The sequence below is a fragment of the Sebastes fasciatus genome, chromosome 21 (genome assembly GCF_043250625.1).
Source record: "Sebastes fasciatus isolate fSebFas1 chromosome 21, fSebFas1.pri, whole genome shotgun sequence".
NCBI lineage: Eukaryota > Metazoa > Chordata > Actinopteri > Perciformes > Sebastidae > Sebastes > Sebastes fasciatus.
Genome location: NC_133815.1, coordinates 18,066,222 through 18,084,037, shown reverse-complemented (window position 1 = coordinate 18,084,037; position 17,816 = coordinate 18,066,222). Strand labels below are relative to the sequence as shown.

Genomic DNA, 17,816 nt, shown 5'->3' with positions numbered 1-17,816 from the left:
AGGGCTGAACCATGCATGCTGACGTGGCTTTAAGCAACAATACCTTGGCTGTGCCCTAAAACTAATGTGGTGATCCAACTGATTGAACCACGTTGGATCTTATTTGCCTATAGGCCGATGGCAGTCAACAAGGCGAATATTGGCCCACACCTATGGTCGGCCAAAAAATCGGTGCATCCGGAGACGCAATTCAAATTATAGTCTGCATGTCGTCCAGAGTGTTGTACCCATTCAGTATGTGCTCCTATCTGGCTGTCGACACTAAGAGTCTGTGTATCTTGATGGAAATACAGTAGCTGAAGTGTGAGGTGTCTGGTCTTTTGTGTTTCAACAATCTTAAAGTCTGTTCCCAGCTCACGTTGTTCACATTGTTCACATTGTTGTGGCATATATACGAGTGCCAAACAGGAAATACTCAGCATTGCATCACAGCACCTGAAATTAAAGATTGCCTCAGGTGCAGCTGTCTTCTGTCGTCGTTAGAAAAAAATCTCCCAAGGCTGCTACAAGGCAATTGCAGGCAAAATGTTGAAGAATATTTTTACTACACAGTGGCACTCTTCCTATTAAGCTACTCCTGAGCTACTCGAGCCATCATTGAATAGATGTTATTTATCATGAATAACCTGTTTCTGAATCCCTACTCCCAGAGACACTTCTCCTTAAACAGACCTGACACAATTGAGTTCATGAAAAAATGCTTTGGAACGTTTGATACATAGAACGACAACACACAAAGACACAGAAACAAACTTGAAGTTTAATGGTATTGCTGCCTTCATTAATTTGCGACAACCTGCCCACTACCACGGCAGTCCGCTGTCCATAACATTGCCTCATTTATCAGTATTTCCCAGCAGTCATTCTGTCAATCAAACATTGTCATGTTGACATTGTCACAGCGGATCAACATTAGCTGCACTTACTTCATCATTAATGCTTCATAATATGATGGCAGGGTAGTTTTTTTTAGGCTTGGCAAACCTCAAACTTGCATGTAGTGAAGACAGATCTTATGGGCACTTGGAGAGCAGCGTGCCCATAGCTTCGACACTGATCACAGCTGCTCAGCCCTATTTGTAAGGTCTTTAGCTGTACACATGGAGAGAATTCCTGCCGTCGGGTCTGATGTAGCAAAGAATTAACTGAAGCTGACGTGAAGCTCCACAGTGTTTGTTTACAGGGCGCTCTGTTTACATGGAGCTTATTTAACATTTTCAATTATTTCAATTCTTAAAATGATTCACTTTTCTCAGGTTTTTAATGATTTCATTTTTGATACATTTGCAACAGTTTGAAAGACTATAATTTGTCAGTTTTGGATAAGTCATGTTTGACTTGGACAGATAAATCAACAATAATCCATCATTTTGAAATGTGAAAAAGATCAGGGGGTAAATACCACTTGAAGTGCTGTATGAAGTTTTGCAGGTTTATGTTGGACTATTTTTTTGATGGTCAATGTGGCCGTTAATATTCCAGAAATCCGGCCATATAGAACAACTACCGGACAAATGTTTTAAATAGCCATATAATAGCCTACATTTGACATAACTTGAAAATAAATTGAATGAAGAAGCGATCTAAAAAATAAATAAGACTGGTCGGTCCAATTTCCGTGTTCGTCAAATTCAAAATAGTGTTGTGTAGCTCGTAAGGCTGTAGCCTACCAAATAGTTTTAAGCTTCATTCATAACGTTGACATTCAAATTATTATTAATACCTTACAGAAGGTTATACCTTTTCTTGGCAACATATCATATACAGTAGGTCACACAATATTAAGCTATTTAATATGCTATTTATGAATTTACTTATTTATTTAGCATTTTTCCCAAATGACATTTTGGCCATTGATATTTTCATCTACCTGACAACTACATGTGATACCGGCTAAAAGTCGGCATATTCTGGCTAATATAAACCCTGGCTGTATGATTCTTAGTTTGTTTTATTTAGTATTTGTTTGCAGCATTTTAACTCCTGTGTTCACTTGTGCACATCCTTTCATTTATGTGATTGTTCACCGCAGTGTCTGACCAGATGAGGTTGTATTGTGTTGCAAAAAAATGCAGGGTTATCTGGCAATAAAGGTTGAACCTGGCTCAGCTTTTGCCAAACGATCCTGCACCATGCTATGTAGCCAGATTTACCTGATTCAAATCAATGTGAGGGCTGTGTTATTTCATGCAGGGCTTAAGGCCAATTCATAACATACACAATTCGTGACATACACCGATCAGCCATAACATGAAGACCACTGACAGGTTAAGTGAATAACATTGGTTATCTTGTTACAATGGAACCTGGCAGTGGGTGGGATATATTAGACAGCAAGTGAACTTTGAATTTTGTGTTGGAAGCAGAAAAAATGGGCAAGCGTAAGGATGTGAGCGTCTTTGGCAAGGGCCAAATTGTGATGGCTAGCCGACTGGGTCAGAGCATCTCCAAAACTGCAGCTCCTGTGGGATGTTCCCGGTCTGCAGTGGTCAGGACCTACCAAAAGTGGTCCAAGGAAGGAAAACCGGTGAACCGCCGACAGGGTCAGACCCAAGGCTCATTGATGCACATAGAGAGCGAAGGCTGGCCCGTGTTGTCCGATCCAATAGAAGAGCTACTGTAGCCCATATTGCTGAAAAAGTTAATGCTGGTTCCGATAGAAAGGTTTCAGAACACAGTATATCACAGTTTGTTGCGCATGGGGCTGCGTAGCCACAGACCAGTCAGGGTGCCCATGCTGTCCTAATGTTATGGTTGATCGGTGTATATTTTATCATCTGTGCGGACCCCTGTTCCGACGTCTATGTGCAGACTAAAATTTGTGGCCGCGCCTACTGCCCATACGCTAGAAAAGTAAACTGGAAGCTTGTTTGGTGCACTGTGTGTGTGTATTGTATTCCCCATCCTTCTGTCAGTATAAACACAGCTTAATGGTGTAATTGCAGTCCATAATGGAGCTGATGTTTGTGTGAGACACTTTCCTAGACCAGCATAAATTAATAAACACAATATAATCAAAAGGGAACGGCATTATCACTTGGAGAAATTTGAGACTGCCTTTGCTAATGAAATGCCATCTTCCTCTCTGCAGAGTCAGCCCAGGTGGAGAAGCCTACAGCGACCCATGCCACCCAGTCCCACTCATCATCCTCTGGCTCAGGGAGCTTGAACCCCTCATCGGGTCCCCCTGGATCATCTGCCTCCACGGTGCCCGTGTCCCCGGTCATGCAGTCCCCGGTCCCCCCACTACTCCAGGACCCCACCCTGCTTCGCCAGCTTCTCCCAGCCCTTCAGACTGCCCTGCAGCTCAACAACGCTAGCGTGGACATGGCGAAAATCAACGAAGGTAAGAAAAATGCAGGTGATACATTTGTACATTCAGCTACTGTAGCTGCAGTGGCTGTGTTTGATGAGCACTAGTTACAGGACAATGCTTTGAAATTATATGCTGCACTACTCTCAGCTTCTGGTCGGACTTCTCAGTGTCAGAGCAGGCTTTGACATGACAAGATAATTTTGCCTCCAAGGGAAAAGAAAGGGACTGGACGACACTGATTGAGCACAATATTATTGAGTCCTAACTTGCAATTGCTGTCTGGACAAAGAATAATTCATGGCCAGGGTACTCTTGAAAGGAACTTATTCCTACAACCATGTCGAGGGCCAAAGTGTGCAGAGCTGTTCCAAACAGTCATACTGTAAAAGCCGGCTGTCAGAGAGGGGCGACACACAATACTTGTAAATATGGAGATAACAGCGTGCCCTTTCAGATAGGAGTACCGGTTCGATACCAGCGTGACCATGTATGGTTGTGATATGATTACTATCTTTGTTGTATGGCCTGGCTCATGCAAACCCATACAGAGAATGAATGCAGTAGAACTTTCTTTTATTATTCAGTTTGTCACAATTCTGTCTTCTCTCAGCTGTCTCTTCAGTGGACAGCCTGTGTGCTAATTTGACCTGCAGGGTGCAATATTCTCACACCCTGCTCAGGTACAATGCCAGCATTTGTACTCTTTTACCCTATTGTTTTCAAATGTGTTATAAGATTGCTGGTGTTGAAATTGGCAACACTACTGCCACCCCTCAAAGCCTTACATACTGTACATATCACTAATTGTTAGATTTTCCACTAGGAAATATTGCCAAATAGCCGAGATTTTCCTCGCTCTGACTACCGTTACACTCTCCACCAGCACCACACTGTTGTTGTTTGCTATCGTCACGTGACAAACTACCTGCAACCAGTTCTTCTTCGCTGTTCTAAAACAGTAGTTGCCAGTGGCAGCCATGATACATCCAGAGTGACAGCACAGTGAAGGCTAGGGCTGTGTATTGGCAAGAATCTGGCGATACGATATGTATCATGATACAGGGGTTACGGTTCAATATATTGTGATATATTGCGATACTGTAAGCAAGGGCGATATATTGGGATTTTTTTAAAATCAGATTTTAGGAAAACTGACGTAGTATAAAGAACACACCACCATGTGCATAAATCTTTTTTTTTTTTTTTACTTTTTTATGCAATCAGAACAGTGGGATCTGCATTTGCATTTACCACAGTCCCTGTAACATCCAACATCATAGCACTACTTTGAGAGGGCGCATCTCTTTGCCAATGAAATAAAGTATTGACTGAGGTATTCTTTGCATGTAAACTATTTATTAAAAAACGATACAGCATTTTTGAGAATCGATACAGTATCACAAAACATAATATTGAGATATTCAATATTTTCTTACACCCTGGTGTGCACGGCGCAGCGGGGCCAGGTAGACCCCTGCGGCCCCGCAGCGAAAGCTCCACCAGAGACGCCAGACACACAGCCACCGGACGGTAAAGATCAAAGTAAGCGCGCTACACATATTAATCGTCATCTTTTCTTGTAAAATGTTCGGTGTAATCGGTAACACCGGTGTTGTCAAAAGTTTATTAGCCAGTGGGAAAATTTCCACACTGTCGCATCCCTAGTTTAAGATGCTGTTTGACCATCTGACAAGCACCTTTGTTGGAGTATACTATGAATGACTAGCCTAACAGTCAGTGTTGTGCCAACACTGAGTGGAAAACTTGGCTGACATTGTAGGGGGCACCTCTTGCATCCTCACTGTCTGAGTTTGAGTTATATTATCCAACCCAAGGAGCAGTAATGCATCTTCGTACACCTCTGCAGACTGGATGCTTGAGAGAGAATCTGACTCAACTATGAAACCGCTCTGTGGCTTAATGGTCCCTGTATTGTCGTCAGGGTAGTGTGTTTGACAGCGGACCTAGCTGCATGCTGACCGTTTGTCTAGCAGGTGCCTGTGTATATAGGGTCAGTGCTCTGCTGCTCTTGTTACCGGTATTTGTACGCACATAATCATTAGCAAAGATGACTTCATCATAGCAGCTCTCCGAGGTTAGTTGATGTGGGGTGTGAAATTAACCTTATCAGCCACGCATACACCCAACATCAAATCAGCACGACATCTGACTACTAACATCACCTCGTTCTTGGACTAAACTTTTGCTGATTGTCTTCTTGTATTAATTGTTTTGCTTTCCTCATGTTGTCCTGTTAATATTCTGTCTTTTGCCTTCCAATAAATGTGTATAAATAGCGTTGGGTTAGTCTGTGCAGGAGTCGGGACATAACGAAATGTGTGAATAAAACAAAACCTAAAAATGCTTATTTTATTCTTCAAGTCCATGGTGTGGAAAATGAATTTTACATAATCATAAACATGAGAATGATTATAACTAGAGCTGTCAAATTTAACGCGATAATGTGTTAATGCAAATTTGCTTTAACGGCACTAATTTCTTTAACATTAACGCAACTTGCGTTTTTTAGGTCGTAGCGGGCTCAGTTTTAAAGCTAGAGTGAAGTTACGGGAATCATATGAAACAAGAAAACCTAAGAAATCCATTGGTAAACATTGGTAACCATTTCATAATAGCTTGTCGCAAAAGAGGGTTAAATAACACTCCAAACTGGCATGGCCATTTTCAAAGGGGTACCTTGACCTCTGACCTCAAGATATGTGAATGAAAATGGGTTCTATGGGTACCCACGAGTCTCCCCTTAACAGACATGCCCATTTTATGATAATCACATGCAGTTTGGGGAAAGTCATAGTCAAGTCAGCACACTGACACACTGACAGCTGTTGTTGCCTGTTGGGCTGCAGTTTGCCATGTTATGATTTGAGCATATTTTCTATGCTAAATGCAGTACCTGTGAGGGTTTCTGGACAATATTTGTCATTGTTTAGTGTTAATTGATTTCCAATAATAAATATATGGATACATTTGCATAAAGCAAGGATATTTAAATAAATACTTGACAAATCTCCCTTTGAGGTACTTTTTGAACAGATAAAAAGTGTGCGATTAACTATGGACAATCATGCAATTAATGGCGATTAAATATTTTAATGGATTGCCAGCCCTAGTTTATAACCTTTCCCACAGCCCATACTAGCCAAATGTCAGAGTACTGTGTCCCTAGTGGAAACATGTTCAATTTATTTCACCCTAGCCTTTTAAAGCTAAATGACCCAGTTACTGAACATATTTATATTGTAAACATTACTGAATTTGACTGTCACATCCACTGTGTTGCAGCAGGACTTAGTATATTAGTGCAGGGGCTTGACAGTGTCTGTTTGTCTCTCTCTAGTTCTAACAGCTGCTGTCACACAAGCTTCATTACAGTCGATGCTCCATAAGATCCTCACTGCTGGACCATCAGCGTTCAACATCACTACTATCCTCTCTCAAGCTGCTCAACTCTCAAGCCAAGGTAAATGAAGTCCATGCAGAAGCATGTCTATTCCACCAGTGTGCACATATAGTCAGTTATGTGTGTTGTATAATGACTACTTTGGCTAGTGGAAAGAGTTTGGAACCTCCTGGGTTTCCTGTGCGTTAAATAGTTATGACGGTGATTGTATCGGCAAATAGAAAATCCATTTCCTTGTATTTATGATGAGTTGCGGTCTTTTTAAGATTTCACTGATTATCTTTTTACACATATATATATTGTTTTCTTGCTGGGTATCAAATGTAGTAGATTGAATCGATCTCTTTGATTGTCTTTCTTTTTGTTTGTATGCGTCTAGCAGCTCAGCAATCGAACCAGTCGCCCATGTCGTTAACATCGGACGCCTCATCGCCCAGGTCTTATGTGTCTCCGAGGATCAGCACACCACAGACCAATGCTGGTCACCATAAACCCCTCCTCAGCACGCAGCCTGTCATCTCACAGTCAAAAGTAAGACACAAAAATTCATTGGGTTCAACAAGCACATAAAGTATCCAGTGAAATGATCTTTCATATTGTTTTCTTGATGCATGTTGTTGAGGAATGAAAGAGACTCTGATGGATGGCTGTACACAATATACTTATTAAGCGTACTATTTATAACCTTGTATCTTGATCTTGAGAGGATTTGTCTTGATGGGGTGTTTCTAACTCGCTGTGTTCAGGTGAGCACGCAAGCAGGGAAGCAGGCGTCTCATTCCCATCCCACATCCCAACAGTCCCTCTCCATCGACAAGCAGCACAGTCACCACGATGCCACCACGGCCTCGCCACGCACCCTCCACCGCCAAGGGTAGGTACAACCACAACTCACCCGAGTTAAAAAAAAAAAAGAATAAGTGCCATGAAAAGTGAATTGAGGGGAGTTTGCTGAATATGGGTGTTGATTACTTGTGGGTCCTGAGATGGCCAACTCTGACATGTTGGGATATGTTTCTTGTTAAGTTTATACCGTTAATGAATGAGTTTATAATGGTAACGCTGAGCTCTTTGACCAGTACACGCAAGAGCTTTGTTTAATATATTTAAGACATGGCTCAAATACATATCATTTAGCCAAATAGACTGGAAATACATGACAGCCCATCATCTCATGAATAGTGTGGAGTTTTTACCACCACACAACAAGTTCATTCCTGACTGTAGATTGCCTTCATTGTGTAATGTTGTGGCACCATCTGCTGTTCATTGATGGAACAATGAGTGGCTGCTTCATTCAATAGTCTCTCATCTTTATTCATCAAAGTCATTCATTTCTTTTGTATAACACTTTTCCAAAAGGGAGGAAGCTAACTGATCTTTTGTTTCTCTGTGCATACTGTTGGTAGCTGCAGACACACACACAGCTGTTTACATTGATATTTAATCATAAAAGGCAGAGTCCAGTGTTGATGATAGCAATTGTGATACTCAAGATTGGTCTTGCTTATAGAAAACAAAAGAAAATTCCCGCACATAAAATTCACCTCTGCTATGCCTTTCGATTATTTTATCAAGTCATTTCTCATGATACACTTATTAATACACACATATACAGTATATATGAGAGGTGAATGAAGAGGAATCTTCATGTATGTTATGTGACTGTGGATCTTTCAGATTATTTTGAGTAGTGCCTCTGGTATGCATGCTCCACATTTTATTTAAGTATGTCATGCAGTGTGGGATTTGCCCTGCCGTGGGCTTGGTCTTAACCCGGTCTCGATACACTCTGGTCTTGGGGATGACTTTGTCTTGGTTTAGGTGGTCTTGACTACAACACTGACTTATAGTTTCAAAGTCAGTAATTTGGTGGGAACTGAAGATGAGCGTCCACACTCCAGTTCTTAGCTCAAAGTGTCAAAACAGACTCCTGTCAGTTTATACAGTCAGTCTCTTGGCCACATTTGGGAGGAGGTTGTACAATTTTGTTCTTTCCACTCCTTGATCCCAAACTAACACTTCAAACTCGCTGGGTTTGCAGCTACAAGCATCTGGCTGTTGGACCTATACTTTAGCAATCTCTGAATCCATCGGCTATCGGTCTGAGGAAAGATAAGCCTCTGGGGACAAGGAGGTTATATTCCTGGGGTTCCTGTGTAGCCGGCCAATATCTGGGCCAAGATTTCCTCTTCCATGCGCTGCTCATTGTTTATAGTCCGATTAGCTATCATTTATCAGTCCGATTATTAACTTGTGACGCGAGACTGGAGTTGAGAGACGACGTTTACGACTCGGTTGTGTAGTAGCCAGTTTACAAGCTTAAATTAAACCAATAAAGAGCTAAATCATCGTCAAACCATAGCCGGTGGGTTCCTGGATTACATTTCTGCGAATGTGTTCCGCCTCTTGCTTTCTACACGGACTGTTTACCTGCATTCAACCAAAGCCTGCTCGAACGTGATCGGACAATACTACTTAGAACCACAAACAGAAACCAGAATGCTTCTGATACCAAATTCTTGTCCTGTCGCCTACAGAATCTACATGTGAATGCAGATTCTGTTTATAGAGATTAATACTGTAGTAGCCTAACACCATAGGCTCTTTATTTCTTTATTTTGTGCCCCCTCATTTCCTCGCTCCTCCGACTTGTGACCCGGAAATTGATCTCAGCGCTCCATCTTGAAGGACGTCCCAATTCCTAAAATGCACCTCGAGGAGCGAGCAGCTTGCCGAAGGAGCTATAAGCGAGGATACACTGGTGCTCCCTTTGCGGAAGGCTATTCTGCACCCATATGCCTCTTACCCCCACCGACCCACCTAATTGGACCTCCTTCATGTTGCCGGCCTCAGCTCAGCAGTAAATTGCTCACGGCCTGTCAGACACTAGTGTCTCTGTTAGTCTGTTTATAAACAAACATTCCATTATGATAATCACGTTGTCATATTGCTTATTATTAATGCAATAAAAGTTGGTTTTAGCAGCGGGACACCGTCGGCACAGGTTCCTGATGCAGCCTACTTTTTAATTTGCCAGAACGTGCCATAATGACATAATGACACTCCTTGTTTTCTACTATCTAATTCCTTCAACTCAAGCTTTAGTTATTTTTTGCCTTGATCAAATAGATATTTCCCTGCAGGTGCCTATTAACAGAGACCTGTATTAAGTGATCACAGCGTCATTTTTTTAATTACTGCTGAGAACATGTTGATTTATCTTGTTTGTGATCATCAGTATTTACAGAAGGCTCAGTTTCTTCCTAAACATAATGTCTCAATGCTAACATGCTTCCTCAACCTGTGTTGAATGCAGCAGTCAGAGGAGTCCCTCCCCGGGTCCCAACCACGTGTCCTCCAGCAGCAACGCCTCCAACTCTGCCTCCGCTCCCTCCGCCGCTTCAGCATCCCGACCCTCCTGCACTTTCACCCCCGCCCTCGCCGCCCACTTCAATGAGAATCTCATTAAACATGTGCAGGGTTGGCCTGCCGAACACGCAGAGAAGCAGGTCTGTACCACTGACACTTCATCATTTCTTTATGGTTGATTCTGGTTTACTCATGGCAACACTTCTTTTTGTGTGTGACAAACTCATTATCAAGGCATCAAGACTACGTGAAGAGGCTCACACCATGGGAAGCATCTGCATGTCTGAGAACTGCACCGAGCTCAAAAACCTCCGGTCCTTGGTCAGAGTCTGTGAAATACAAGCAACATTGCGTGAGCAGAGGTGGGATGACATTTTTAGTCTAAAAGCATGAACATGTTGGTATGTAAAGTATAAAGTAGGGCTGTCAATAGATCAAAGTATTTATTGGGGGGAAAAATCGATTCACCTATGTGCCGCGATTTTTATTTTGTTTTACAATTTATAAATAGATTTTTTAATTGCCAGCATCGATATATTAGTTTAATTTGAGTTAGAAGGAAGTTACTGCTTTTATTGTTGTAGTTTGAGTAACGTGACGTCATATCCGTTCCGTATCCGTCACCAAAACAAACCGCAGCTGGCCGCAAGGAGGATGTGCAAAACAGCAGAGGGTCTGCATGGATACGACCTGCACCCTCCCATTTTAAATCCAAAGTGGTAAACACTACACATCCAGTAAAGTATGGAAACACTTTGAGTTTCACATATTGACAGGAAAAGCAGAGCTAGACATCATGACTAAAGCTGCTTGCTAATTCTGTCATGGACAGGAAACGTTATCGTATTGCGGTAATGTGCAGTCAAGCCGGCTGTCACTCATTTCTGTGGTCAAATCGCTGCAACGCTACAACTGTAGAGCACCCATATACTGACATTTATGTTAAATGCATTCAAACGGCCCGATGGAGCTGACCATGGATGTATAAAGAAAACGTAGCTGACGGGAGAGCTAGCGACGGACTTGGTGTATACAAGTGTCCACGTCCGGTTTTCAAAATAAGGTTTTAACAAAGGGAACTATATTTACAAAATACACATATGGAAATAAGATTGATTGGATTATATTCACCAGAAGTATAAAACATTACATGTCCCTTATAAATTAAAAAGAAAATACAACTAATTTGTGAGGGAAATTATTCTTTGATTTTTTGGGTTACTGGAAAAAAAATGGATAAATAATGTCTGACAATGACTGATATATTTGAATTCAGGACATCTCAGACTACATAGATGCTGAGAATCACATATGTTAACTATATTAATTTAGATTTAGAAATTAGTGTCGTTCAAACAAATTTGCGTTCATTTTGACAGCCCTATTTTTTAGTCTAGAAGCATGCAGCTGCATTTAAGTATGAACATGAAATACTGATTGTCCTCTTTGTCTGTCCCCACAGGATACTGTTTCTGAGACAGCAAATCAAAGAACTTGAAAAGTTGAAGAATCAGAATTCCTTCATGGTCTGAGAACTTCTGGTTTGCGAGTTGAAGCGAGAGTTTGGAGGTGGGGTGGAGAAAAGGGGGAAGACCCATTGCACATAGTTGGAAGCTGGAGGGGAGAGCAGTTGTTCAGTTCCTCTTGAGCCCAGTCTTAAACACAAACACACAGGAGCTGCTGTCGGGTCGGCTTTGGACCGTTTGGGGCCGGGAGAACCAAGAGGGAAAACACGGACGAGCTGTCGGAGGGGGAGGGGCGGGGGCGCTTTACAAGACTCGGTTTTGTAAAAATAACCCACGGCGGAGGAGGGGGAAAAAATGTAGATTTCTTGTAGATGTTATTATCTATGTTGTAAATATGTTTTGTAGATTGAAGCCATGGAAAGCCATGCCTATCAAAGCTTTTGACATCCAAAACTAATCAACGCCTAGGCGGCTACGTTCATTAGCTAGCCTTTTCCTTCATGTTAACTCGTCTGCAGACTTAAAAGCTTAATTTTTGTCAAATCATAGATCACCGAACCATTGAGCATGTGCGACCTGCACGTAAAACGGAGGAGGATGTTTTGAAAGCCATTTATATACACAAAAGCAGAACACACTGGTGTCAAACGTAGTTCCTTTTCCTTAGATATCCATTAATCCGTCTAGATTCTCTTCCTGTGCCCTCTCTCTGGGTGAACTGTACTCGGGCGTAAACATCCACTTCCTGCAGGTCTATCATGGCTGCTCACAACGGTTCAGCGATCTACTCGCAGCTTCTGGTGGCCCTGCATGTCCCAGTCTGAAAAAAACAGTGCCTGGTGGTGTGGTGGAGTGAGTGATTTAAAAAAATAAAAATAACTTGAGAGATGCGATGGCGTGCTGCTTTGGACCATTCCCACTCCCCTCCCCCTTGGCCTCAGCCCTGCCCTGCCACACCCTCTCCTCGAGGCATCAACACTTCACACCCTCTTTTTTCTTTATGTTCCAACAGTTTTTCGGTTTCCTCTTGTATTTCTGACATTTTCAAGCTGAGGTGGGTACCACTGGTTCATTCCTTTGTACAGTCGCTAACACACAGTGGAGTTTTAAAGAAGAGGACACAGAATAAAAAAATTAAAAAAAAGGTTTTATTTATAAGAGTTGTAGTGACGAGCATTTTCATCTGTTCAGGAGTGGTACTCCGGCGACAGCGGGTTTAGAGGCGGATGTACGCGGATCACCTCTTGTGTCAGAGCAGGGCAACAAGAGGTCACAAGGTCAAATGTGAAATGTATGTATTGTAATAAAGATGTTCAACTAAAAAGCAAGCACTGGTTATTTTCTTGGAGTATTAAAAAGGTTTGGTTTCATACGCTAGTGCCTTGTTGAAAGTCTTAAAGTCTCATTTTACCTGCAACACTTTAATTTCATCCTGTTTGACCAACACGAACAGATCTTCAACATGCACAGGCTTGTTTTTCTTCGAGCACATCCCATCCCTCCCTCCCTCTCTGACTTGTTTGTTCCCCACTGTTGAAGAGCTGGGTCCTGAGCTGCAAAAAAGGCCTGTTGTTTTTCCCCACCGTACTATCTATTGAGTCTATAACTGAACTGCACCACACATTCAGTAAAGGTGACCACAGCATTGCTTTGTATATTGTTTCCTGAAGTATATTGACAACTGAAATAAAATATGCCTCTCCAGGGCCATGTTGTTCTTGGGTTTTTCATGGTCCCTTTAGCTTCACTTTCTTGTGTTCAGAAAGATGTCTTATGGGTGCTTTTAAGCAGGTTTTTATGGGAGGAAAAGCCTGATGTCTGTCAAAAATCTGAGCAGAAATTAGGCTTTTGATTATAGTTGACCAAAATAAGTACTTGTCAATGCAAAGTAAGCAAAAATAATACAGATAAAACCTGTATTTTTGGGTGAAAAGATCAAATCAATGGCTTCCTCTTCTATCAACAGTTGAACCTGTGAGCTCTACTGCCCCCTGCTGGTCGTCTCATGTCTCATACTGCAGACTGGGAACTCTGACCTCTACCCCTTAACCATTCTGTCCTCCTTTTTTAGAGCAGTAGGGGTGGAGGACAAGGGATGTTCAGGGGCAGATAAATAGTCAACAGTAGATGTCACATAGATGTGTACATCATCTGAAAGCTGTGAACCTGAAGATTAATTTGATATGCAGCGCAGCAGTGTGTGTCAAGTTGCTCTGGTCATAAATAATAAATAGAAATAATTAAATAGATTAATTATCAATTAAAATCATTTGTGAAAGTATATGAGCGTAGAACATGATAGAAGTTTGTGAAGGTTATTTGTTATGTTTATAAGTTGTTGCAGCAATTTTTGGGTTGTGATACCATTTGTTACACAGATTTGGTGCTAAATTTAACCTTTTTTTTTTACCATTCAAGAATTGATAGTAATTGTAATTATCCTAGAGGTCACCACAGCTCATTTTATACAGTGAGGTCAATTTTTTAAAAATGTTCTCTGAAATGGCTACTATTGGGACTAACATCACACATGAATACAGTTGGGCTCATTGGATCCATAAGAGGGCTGCACACTCCCACTCCGTTGTGGAGTGCACTCCGTTTGTAGTCACTCACAGCTCAATGAAGCACCCTTATTTAAGGTGGAGGGTATCAATACAGCAGCCACTTCGGGACGAACTTCCCTCTCTCCGGCGAGGAAATAAATGTCAGAATCAGAAATACTTTAAATAAGAAATATATATAACAGTGCAAATAATAATGCTGAAAAATAAGATCTATGAAAATAATATAAATGCATGCATTTATAAAAATGCAAGAATTGTGTAAAATAATATTAGTTTAAATGTTCCGTAATAAATGATGGGGCTATAGCTCCTGATAGGGGTAAATATATGTTGTGTGTGTGTGTATATACACATACAGTGTACTGTATATATATAAACAGTATACTGTATACAGTATATACTGTATGTATACACAACAATTTTCAATCTAATTAACATGTCTACCGTTTTCTAGATTTGACATGGGTATATTTGATTCTAAATACAATCTATTTACTTTATGTTGTTGATGTCTGTATAACAATAAAGTAGAATAAATTAAATGTCAGTTTGAGCAGATTACAAGTAAATGGTTTTATAACCAACTTCCACTCCCTGTGAATTGGTTTGGAATGGCACTTATTATGGCGGACCCTCCATGCAAACCCGCAAACAGAGTGGAAGTGGGTAGGGAGAGGGTGATGGGGGTGGTTTGGAATTGGGCCTATGTGTCAGCCCTGTGATAGTCTGTCGACCTGTCCAGGGTGTATCCCGGCTATGCGGAGTTGTGCAGTAAGTTGTGTGCTAATTTGTGTTTTAGAACGTAACCGCCATGAAACAATCAGAATATAACGTTTTATTTCTGCGATCCACTGCTTTGCTCTCACTAACGCCGCTCCCTCTCTTCAGTCACTCTATAGCTCGCTCAACCATCGCTGCTCTCTCTCCCTCTCGGCTCGTTGAGCTGTGTTGAATGCAAACAAGCAGCCGACAACGGTTACATATTATACCTTTGATAAACAAAATCTCAAGTAAATTGAAGGAGGAAATAATAATGTGGCAAGTGGGCAGGTCGGGGTATGGCCAGAATTCAAAGAAAGGAAAAAAAAAAAATTCACATACAACAAACAACTCACTCAGGTAGTGTGTGGTTACTATGGCAAATGCGTGCAAAGCAAAGCCGTCTATGAGGGATTGTTTTCCCCCAAAAGAGAGTGTGGCTATGCAAGCCTATTCTGGATGATGTATTGCCAGTCTGATGTATGTGTCTGTGAGGCATCGCCAAAGCCTCTCGGCAGGCGTCTGTGAGCAGTTCTAACATGACGCTCGAGCGCTGATTTGCTTCTGATCTGGGGCTTTTGTTGGGGAGCTCCAAAAAATGTTGGGGAGTGTAAAATCAGGGCTAAAATCGTGTAGTGTGAACTAAGCATTAGACAAGAGGTAATTGGCCAAGCTCCCCCCGATCACACCAACCACAATTTCCGCAGACAGAATTCAACACTGTACTCTAAGACAGACTGGTGTGCCTAGGTATTTGTAGAGTAATTTCTGATGAGCTGATCTCAGAGCTGTGGCTGTGTGTCTGTTCGAGGTGAGGGGTAGTTTGGGAGTGACAGCTAGCCAGCCAACTCACTCCTCTTTTAAAGTGGAAGTGGAGGGGCTTCTTGAGACAAGACCTCATCAACTTCATTAAAAACACCTGCTCCCATAACACACACACACACACACACACACACACACACACCTGAATGACTGCCACTTCAACTTTCATAATTAAAATTAACATTCTTTCTGTATTTTTTTTATTTTAAGTAGAAACAAAAAACACAAACTTTCATAATTAAAAAATGTACATTCCTTCTATATTTTTATTTTATTTTAAGTTGAAACAAAAGACATACACTTTCATAATTAAAATTCATATTCCTTCTGGATTTTTATTTTATTTTATTTTAAGTAGAAACAAAATTTGTTTTAGTTTTTTATTTGGACCGCTACAGACTGATGCTGTGAAATGATAATTTTGCCTCGTATGAATGTCAGATATCAATAAAGCATATTTATTAAATAACAAAATATCAATTCAAAAATTGACTTCTTTTTTTTTTTTCTCATTGCCGTTAGAATAAACTTGAGGAAATGACTTGAGAGTTATCTTCTGTAATAATATACAATGTGAAACTAGATCATACTTTATGATGTGATGCATGATCTAATTGGATACAGATGTTTTCATTTTGTGAGATTTTATAGCATTTTTACAAATCGAGCCAAAGCAGTTGATGTAAAATACTTTCATTGCTCTCTCAGGTTCAGGTCAAAGGTCATACCATCTGATACCTACAGGGGGCAGTAGTTGCCTTATCTCTGCTCCCTGAGAAAGTTGCAACAACACAAAATAACGTTTCCAAAGCGTTCAACAGCATGTCACTGTTAAAAACCACGTGAGCAAACTCATTTCTGTCTGTAGACCATAAAACAAATTTAATATTTCATATTTTCTATGATTTACAGCGGCATACATAGACTTTCAGTTATCGAGGCACAAATCAAGTTGGGATACAATGACTTACATGTGAATAGTTTTATTTCTCACATTTTTCTGCTCTATTTGTGTGTATAAAAAGTGAAACAATATTTTTTCAACATTTACCTCTTGTATAGTCATATTTTGAGTGATTATCTCTAAAGATTTGTACAATTTTTCTTGCATTTTGGGTTCCTGGGAGCTTTAGACTTCGTTAAATTGACAAAATGGTAAGTAATATTTATCGGTCACTGTTCATGTGGGGTAAGGACAGTTTGAAAAGTACACAGAGACAAAATAAATGCATAGAAACTTGCCCGAAATGAGCCTGGACTCTAGTTATTTAACTATTTTTTTCTGTATCTTTACATTTGTACATCACTTCAAATAGGCCGAAATACTATCTCACCTTATTTGCTTTGTATTTTGTACTATACACACAAAGATACAGCATAACAAACCTTTTTTTCCCTCCATGTCCTCTTTACATACTTAAGCATACCATTTTTTAAATACTTGACTACATTTACTACGTGAACACTTCAATGAAAAATGTTTGACCCTCTGAGACCAGCTCATTGGATCCACAACAGTCTCAGCTTTACAGTGATACCCAATATATGTAATTCAAGACTGTTTAGGGACCCCAGTATGCAGAAATATTAAAAAAACAAAACATTTTAGAATAGGCAAAAATAACACATTTATACTGCATTCAAAAAACTGCGTGTGGTTATCATAAAGTGGGCATGTCTGTAAAGGGGAGACTCGCGGGTACCCATTGAACCCATTTTAATTCACATATCTTGAGGTCAGAGGTCAAGGGACTCCTTTGAATATGGCCATGCCAGTTTTTCCTCACCAAGATTTAGTGTAAGTTTGGAGCGACAAGCTAGTGTGACATGGTTGGTACCAATGGATTTCTAGGTTTTCTAGTTTCATATGATACCAATATCTTCACTCTAGCTTTGAAACTGCTACAGCCTCTGAAAGAAAAGTTGTGTCTCAGAGGGTTTAAAGAAAGATTATTATGTCAAACTACTATTTCCACGGTTAAGAATGAGCTCTCCAGCTCAAAACTGTTCCTCCCTGCAGAACTGTATCATTATCAGGCACTTCTGATACAAGGTGTCATCACAAAAGGCTGAGCCTGTTAAGTAAGCAGCCG

At 40.8% G+C, this 17,816-nt stretch overlaps 1 protein-coding gene across 3 annotated transcripts in view; it reads left to right on the top strand.

Annotated features, from left to right (window-relative positions):
* Nucleotides 1-12,899, top strand: part of waca (WW domain containing adaptor with coiled-coil a) — a 29,067-nt gene extending 16,168 nt beyond the window's left edge. For 2 of the 3 annotated variants that reach the window (XM_074621289.1, XM_074621291.1), the window contains exons 7-13: nt 3,092-3,346; nt 6,675-6,797; nt 7,117-7,268; nt 7,484-7,611; nt 10,057-10,249; nt 10,344-10,471; nt 11,572-12,899. In XM_074621289.1, the coding sequence (XP_074477390.1) occupies nt 3,092-3,346; nt 6,675-6,797; nt 7,117-7,268; nt 7,484-7,611; nt 10,057-10,249; nt 10,344-10,471; nt 11,572-11,641 (1,049 nt within the window). In that variant the 3' untranslated portion in view covers nt 11,642-12,899. The remainder of the gene's footprint in view (nt 1-3,091; nt 3,347-6,674; nt 6,798-7,116; nt 7,269-7,483; nt 7,612-10,056; nt 10,250-10,343; nt 10,472-11,571) is intronic. The other variant, XM_074621290.1, reaches the window with a different exon arrangement.
* Nucleotides 12,900-17,816: the final 4,917 nt, after the last annotated feature.